Below are 8,499 nucleotides of genomic sequence, written 5' to 3' on the forward strand. Positions count from 1 at the left end.
ATTTGTATATCAATAGTGAAAAGTACTGCTTTATCTGTGATTCCACACTATTTTCTCTTTTTCATTTTGTGTTCAGTTTTCTATTTTTTTCGAAATTTAATTTAAACATGTTTGGATTAAGACTATACACCCAGTTTCGGAAAGCCAATTTTCTGACTCCAGTTGTTTGAAGTCTAAATATTACAACTTGGCTAAATTCCGCGCTCGGAAACCGGCCCTTAGTTTTTTTATTTCTATTTTTGATAATTAAGAGTAAACCAAGAAAAGCAATAATATGGGCAAATTGATATACTAATATTGAGTACGGTATGTGAAGAGTATACCATACAAACATTTTTCATAAGTTTTTTCTGCTGGTGATGCCCACATGAGCACAAGGCTTGTGCGTAGGTAATGAGGCAGATGAGTGAACCTTCTGTTTCAGGTGGGTTCCAAACCACCAAGTGGATACGATCTCTGGTTAAGGTCTTGAATTCTGTTGATCAATCACAACTCTAGATAGTTTCTCATCTGGTCTTCGACCTTCTACCTACTTATTTGAAATGTAAGGTTTTAAAATAGAGATGTTTTCCATGTTATTCAAGTGAAGTTACTCTCAGTCCCTAGCGACTTTTTCAATTTTTTGGTCCCGAGGGCAAAAAAGTGATGTTACACTTCCATGTTCCAGGGAGTGAAGTAAGTACTTTGGAGAGTAGGTGGAGGAAAAAGTCATTAATAATTAACGTTCCTCGGATGACGTGATTCATGCCTTTAGGCCTTAGTCTTTACAGTACCAATTCTCTTTATTATGGCATTTTCTTAATCAAGTAATTTAACAAATCCATAATTGTGAATAAAAGAGCTATGTTGAAATAATAATAATAATAATAGAAGTTATTGTTATAAAAAAACGACCATTGTTTCTGAGACACACTATAGCCTACAAGAGAATATCTTCCTTTCCATGTTTCTATTTAATTTGATATCTCAAGAACGGTAGTTGATCTATACCTTCTCCTTGGAGTTCAAGTAAAACGAATTCATGGAAATTATCAAATATTTTTCAGAATTGCTGAACCAGATTCTGTCATCATCATCACTGCAACCTCTGGGAAAAGTTTCTTACTGCCTCTACGTCATTCATCCGTTCGTTCAAATGCTGCAATACAGGAGCGTATCAAGCAGCAGAAAATACTCAGATCTCCTACAGGTAATTAATATCTAAACTAATTAATTTCCTCCTACACAAATAATAGACTTCCTGAATAATGTAAGTTTTATAGTAATCTAAGATTCATCAATTACAATCCCCAATTTACTTTATTTAAATTTTTACTGGTGATAAATAGTTATTTGTATATCTAGAGTGAAAAATACCACTTTTTCTCCCTGAAGTGAAAGATTGAAACAATTTCCCTGATGGAGAAAAATAATTCTTTCACTTGTGATAAACACAACACTTTTCCTCCACCTAAATTTCTATTTTTATAAAGACTGCAAATAAAATAATTTTAAAAACTTACGTGACCAGTAACAATGTGTTACAACATAACCTAAAAAGTAAACAGCTGGCTTGTAATCACAGTTCACCGCCGACAGCGCTATGTGCTATCTGTCGGCAAAAGTTGTAACAACAATGGCCGACTCAACTACAACTATGATGAAGTTCCCATTTCAAATTTGATTGATTAATGAGGAATATTCGTTGGCTGGTATTTTGAATAACATGGAAAATAGAAAATATTTATACATAGTATACTGATATGAAGTATATGTAATAATTTTAGCATACAAACATATATTCATATTGATCAAATGCCTGGTTGAGGTATTAAATTTAGTTGGTTTAATGACTACTCTATATGCTTCCTCATGTGAGCTTAGACCTTCTAATCTATTTCCAATGTAAGTTTTTAAAATAGAGATTCTTCCCATTTTATTTAAATGGAGTCACTTTTCCTCCCTTGTGAGTTTTCAGTTTTTTAGTACCGAGAGCGAGAAAGTGGCACTTGAGTATTATGTTCCTGGGAGTAAAGTAAGCACTTTAGAAAGTAGGTGGAGGAAAAATATTGTTTTTGCATCATTACTTAGAGTGGACTCCTTGCGTGATTCTGGAAGAAGCAAAGGTCCCCGGTTCGAAGCCAACATTTTTCGCCGCGGATTTTCTAATGCCATGAAGATTATCTATAGTAGAGTATCTATAAATGAAAGAGCTGGCTTATACACGTACGGGATAGGAAATTCACGGATGACGCATAATCACGTCTTAACTACTGGACTGAACCTAGGTAGCACAGAAACGTTGAAATAACGTTAGAAACATGTAATACCTTAACGTTGAAAAGACGTTGAAATTCAAAGTTGAAAACACGAAAAAATGTCCGCCGTTTCCACATTATTTTCAACGTTGAATAATAGTTGAAAAAACATTGTAACAACCATTATTTTCAACTATAAATAGACGTTGAAAGCACGTCGTGACAACCATTATTTTCAACTATAAATAGACGTTGAAAGCACGTCGTGACAACCATTATTTTCAACTATAAATAGACGTTGAATTAGCCATACTTTTAAACCGGTACCTTATCAATTACATGGTAATATTTCTAAAATCATTTGAAAAGAGATGAAAATACGAAATCATATTTCCATATGATTTCATGTAACAGAAATATTACCGTGCAATGCGGTACATTGGTAAGGTGACATTAAAAACACACAATAAAAACCATATTACTTCATCTCTTAACTGTATAGGGCTACTTTTTATAGAAATAGAGAAAAAAAATAAAAATCCCAATACCCTTTTTGAATAATTTAATCATTATTTAAATGATTCAAAAAGGATACTGAGATTTTTATTTTTCTTTCTATTTCCATATTACTTCAATTTTGATCCACAAAAATTAGTATGATGAAAGTTTGTTTAAAAAACTGAGATGGTTAAAACCAAATTACCATGGTAATTTAATATACTCTGCCAAGCTCAAAAACATTTTATGTCTGTAAGAAACATAACTTAAAACTATTATTTCAAGAATTCAGCAGTTGTTTAAAAATCTTGAGTTTTTAGTATGATAATTTCATCATTCTGTGGTGAGCAAAAATAGCTCAATTCTTTCTAGCAAATAATATAGATCATTTATCTCTTTCCTGTATAGGGCTACTTGTAATATAAATATGAAGAAAATAAAAATCTCAGTACCCTTTTTTAAAATATTTATCACAACATGTTTCGGTCATTTATGCCATTTTCAAGTGATATGAATTAAATAAATAAATACTACTGGAAGATTCTTATTCTGATCATATGTTAGTGTATTCATGCGAATTTAAACCTAAAATTTACAGTCCTAGTTCATAAAAACATATGAATACACTAACATATGATCAAAATAAGAATCTTCCAGTAGTATTTATTTATTTAATTCATATCACTTGAAAATGGCATAAATGACCGAAACATGTTGTGATAAAATATTTTAAAAAAAGGGTACTGAGATTTTTATTTTCTCCATATTTAATATAGATCATATAAATTTTTACTTGACATTTATGCCAGGTTTAAACTATGCCAATTGGCAAAACAATAATTGTCTTCTTAAACCGTCAGCTGATGTTGTCAATTAGTTTTTATTTAGCCATGCCTAGATGATGGTTTTAGAATTAAAAGATTCAATTGATTCTTTACACCAGCTGTACATTTCAGAAGACAATATTATTGTCTTGCCAATTGGCATCGTATAAACCCGCCTATATTTTAGTTTTCAGGTTTGATGATAGTTTGTGATTAATGCAATAGACAAACAAATATTTTATTACAGTGTTTCAATTGAAAGGAACTTTCAAAATAGCTTTCCACTTTTATTTCATAATACTTTTTAATTACCGACAAAATTAGATTGTTTTTTTTCCGCTGAAAATACTTTGACTGTCGCATATTTTAGCCAATCCTTAATAGCGTCTTCAATTTGGGTCTCAATGCCCACAGTCGACCCACAAGATTTTTGATAGAATCTGAAACATGAGGTAATATAAATTTCAATGAGAAATTCTATAAATATGAAGGCAGATGAAATTTTGCCACCACATAGGGGTTATTATTTGATACAAATGTTGCATGGTTAAAAGGGAATTGCTTTTAACTAGTACAGAATTTTTTCTCAAGTGCACATCTAATATTTTGTTATACACATTGATATTTTGAATCACAAGGCGAGGTGATGACTGTTTTTTAGATAAAAATAGTCCATTACTATACAATAGTCAGACGAGAAAGTCACGCCAGCTGTTCGTTCAAACGGACTAAGAATAAAGTAAGAATATTGGGTTTCCAAATTTTGTTGCATAGACAAATTTTAAATTGGAATACTCCTCTTTCATTAGGCCTATAGAACTAAAGAAATAAGGCTCTATATAAAAACGGTCAAAAATTTATTTTTTAGATTTATGAGTAAAATTTAATAGTTACTGTAGGTACATACTTAGTGTTTTATGAAAAAAAAAAAACAGTTGTATGCCGATATTTCAACCATTTTTTATTGGCCTACAAAATTTTGTAAACCTAGATCAAAAGTTTTAAATCGCAATGAAATTAATCAAAAATATTCTTGACATATGTAAACATGCATAATATTAATTGAAAATTCAATTTTAAAATGATCAAGTTTAAGCTAAATTTTGTCACCATGGAATGACGATATTTGGAAAATGTTAATATTTATGAGCTGAACTCCGGACACCCATTTTCAATTTCTTGGATTACCGAGTTAATTACTGAACTTGTTAAAAGCAATCACTTTGATGTTAGCCTACATAGACTATTATTTATGAGTGCCATAGCAACAGACTTTCATTGTTTGCAGGTTAAATGGGTTATGTTTGACAAAAATTCATTTTTTTTATTATATTAAGTTTGATTGAATTTATCAACACAAACAGTCCTGTGACAAAAACAATACATAATAGCACAATGAAAATATTTGTGCAGAAATCAAAGTAATAGTAATTTATTTGGATTTTTACTAGTGATAAATAGTTATTTGTATATCTAGGGTGAAAAGTATCACTTTTTCTCCCTGAAGTGAAAGATTGATGCCCGAGGTGAAGCCGAGGGCAACAATTTCCCTGAGGGAGAAAAATAATTTTTTCACTCGTGATAAACACAACACTTTTCCTCCACCTACATTTTTATTTTTATAAAGACTGCAAATAAAATAATTTTAAAAACTTACGTGACCAGTAACAATGTGTTACAACATAACCTAAAAAGTAAACAGCTGGCTTGTAATCACAGTTCACCGCCGACAGCGCTATGTGCTATCTATCGGCAAAAGTTGTAACAACAATGGCCGACTCAACTGCAACTATGATGAAGTTCCCGTTTCAAATTTGATTGATTAATGAGGAATATTCGTTGGCTGGTATTTTGAATAACATGGAAAATAGAAAATATTTATACATTTTTATAGTGTACTGATATGAAGTATATGTAATAATTTTAGCATACAAACATATATTTGATCAAATGCCTGGTTGAGGTATTAAATTTAGTTGGTTTAATGACTACTCTATATGCTTCCTCATCTGAGCTTAGACCTTCTAATCTATTTCCAATGTAAGTTTTTAAAATAGAAATGCTTCCCATGTTATTTAAATGTAGTCACTTTTCCTCCCTTGTGAGTTTTCTGTTTTTTAGTACCGGGAGCGAAAAAGTGGCACTTGAGTATTATGTTCCTGGGAGTAAAGTAAGCACTTTAGAAAGTAGGTGGAGGAAAAATATTGTTTTTGCATCATTACTTAGAGTGGACTCCTTGCGTGATTCTGGAAGAAGCAAAGGTCCCCAGTTCGAAGCCAACATTTTTCGCCGCGGATTTTCAAATGCCATGAAGATTATCTAGAGTAAGTTAGGCTACAATAAATGAAAGAGCTGGCTTATACACGTACGGGATAGGAAATTCACGGATGACGCATAATCACGTCTTAACTACTGGACTAAAGGTCTTGAAATTTTGCATAAAGATTCTCAATTTACCGAGGATGTGAATAGGCCTATTTTAATTTTTTCAAAATTTAAGTTTGTCAAGTTATAATTTTGCCAAGCTCTCAATTAGACCCTTGCGGAGCACGGGTCACCTGCTAGTTTTTGTAATAATTCTCATCATTTGTGTAGCACTCTACTTGTGATCGTATAAATAATAAATTTGAAAAAATTGATTTTTTTAGGGATCTCTGGTAATCGGGGACATTTGTTACTCGGTCGTGTTTGCCATTATTCTGCATTTGACAGTTGAAGCGCCCACTTTGAAATTGGAAAATATATTTCTAGCTAACCTGAGAGACAATTCGAAAACAAAAGAGGAGGAAAGACTGGAAATGTTCAAGAGTAATAGTGACGAAAAAGGACAGGTATGAGAAAGTTATCAGTGAGATATAGTTACTGATATTGTCAATGAGATAAGCAGTGGATTGAGTGGTCAAATAAATAGATATAAGTAGTCCAATGAATAGATTAGAAGCCTAGTGAGGTCCAATTTATAATCGCTAATGCGGCAGTATTTGACCATAATTGGTGTTGCTATCGATCAATTGACAAATCAGAAAGCGCTGTCCTTCTCTATCTCCGCAACGCTGCCTGATAGTTTCTTTGAAAAATTTATAAATATAATTAATCAAAATTGCTTTTATTTCATTTCCAAATTCCACGATCACTTCACTGGCGCCAGACAATCGACTCCAACACTAACGTTTCATTAGTTTAATTAGATTTATTAGGAAAACTGAATTTTTGTAACTATTTGACAAATCCTCATACTCCTTCCATAGGAGGTCACTGGATGAAATTTATTACATGAAAAAATTTGGGAATGAATACGAATCAATTGATATATGAAAATGTATTATTAAATCGTTGAAAAATACATTTCTTGACGAATAAAATATAATTGATTATTTTTCACAAGATTGAACAGTTAATATTACATCAAATATACTGGTATCAGCCATAGGAAGCTGTGGCAAGGCAGAGAATCAACCACTCTGTTCTCATATCTTTCTCCACTACCATTATAAGGTGGACCAGTCTGCCTAGTGGATGATCATAAGAATTGATCAAGTGACTTGCATGGAAATAAATTTTATTAATTTTGTTGAATGAGGAATTTCAATGGAATTTTCAATTTATCTCATTGAAAATGTTGATTTTTGAAGTAGATATTGTGGTTGTGCATGAAAAAGTTCATTTATTCGAAAATATCACTTTGATGTATAATAGGCCTTGGTGTTCTAGTGCATGTGATATTAATTTGTTGGAACAAAATTCATATAGCATGTATTGTTTGTTGTTCATCCACTACTCACACTCACAATGATCCACCTTTATATAAGTCGATCATGGAAAATGATCAATCACAATTCCATCATAAATTGTCTTTTCAATGATAATAAATTCACTATCATTACTTGTCTGCAGAATCATGCTGTTTGTCTGACCCTTTTGTTTTATCTTATTATTATCTACACCAAATACATATCAAAATATCGTTCTTCATCACTCTCCATTCTTTTCTTCTCCTTATTCTTCCGAATTTATTTTTGGTCTTCATTACATAAATCATTCCAAGTCTAGTCATTCTGATTAACCCCATTAACTTAATATCATTAATTAATCACAGTTTTTTTATTTAGACATTTTTGATTGATTTTTGTTATATTCTTGTTATGTAGATTTTAGAGTCTTATTTATTGTTATATGTATTTACATTACATCATGTAGATCATAGAAAAATATTTCATTGACATGTATTTTCTATCGATTATAAATGTAGGAGATAAATTATTTATTTTAAATGTTTGTTTTAATTCTTCCCTTATTCAATATTTTTCAAGTAGATTGGTGATGAATTTTGGTAAAGTTAATAGATTGGAGATTTGGAGTGGTCTGTACAAAGCAGAAGTCTATTCCATGAGATAGAAAATCAAAGTAGATGATTGTTTTTGATAAAAGTAGCGAGTTCTTACTGATGACAAGAGCCTTGAGTCATGAGCGAATGTCTCGTTCGTGAGGCTTTGTGTGTATGTTGGACAGTTCAACAGATTATATATAGATGAGTGTCCCATGAAGAGGTCTACACGTTTAATTTTATATTACGTGCCCATTCATGTACCGAACTTTTTCAAATTTTACACAGTTTACAAAGTAGGTTCTGAAAATATTCTGGGAAAATTTCAGCTTCCTAACCTTCATAGAAACAAAATTGAAAATAGATTGAAAATTTTACCAATCTGCTCCCTATGAAAACTACTTTCATGAGTTATCATCTGATTTGTTTACTTTGTTGCAGTAGTCTTGATTCATTTGATGGTACCAGAAATGGATCAAGCAAAATGGTGCTCCACGCTCCACATCATTTTGCAAATTATGTCGAGCAATTACTAAATGGCAAAATTTAGAGCCGTTGGATTGGTCATGGAATTGATTTTTTAGATTGGCCACCCCAATCACCAAATTTAACTGTT

General features: G+C 31.6%; 1 protein-coding gene across 1 annotated transcript; it reads left to right on the forward strand.

Annotated features, from left to right (window-relative positions):
• The first annotated feature begins 1,006 nt into the window (after positions 1 to 1,006).
• LOC120353848 lies at positions 1,007 to 7,830 on the forward strand. Its single transcript, XM_039439070.1, has 2 exons — positions 1,007 to 1,189; positions 6,208 to 7,830. Exons 1-2 carry the CDS (start codon positions 1,022 to 1,024, stop codon positions 6,394 to 6,396), a joined length of 357 nt encoding a protein of 118 aa, XP_039295004.1. The 5' UTR covers positions 1,007 to 1,021; the 3' UTR covers positions 6,397 to 7,830.
• Positions 7,831 to 8,499: the final 669 nt, after the last annotated feature.

Source organism: Nilaparvata lugens, chromosome 12 (genome assembly GCF_014356525.2).
Source record: "Nilaparvata lugens isolate BPH chromosome 12, ASM1435652v1, whole genome shotgun sequence".
NCBI classification, from domain to species: Eukaryota; Metazoa; Arthropoda; class Insecta; order Hemiptera; family Delphacidae; genus Nilaparvata; species Nilaparvata lugens.

Coding starts and splice junctions, on each gene's coding strand:
- LOC120353848 (XM_039439070.1), top strand. CDS start 1,022: ATGGAAATTATCAAATATTTTTCAGAATTGCTGAACCAGATTCTGTCA. Junction 1,190..6,207: donor AATACTCAGATCTCCTACAG/GTAATTAATATC, acceptor TGATTTTTTTAG/GGATCTCTGGTAATCGGGGA.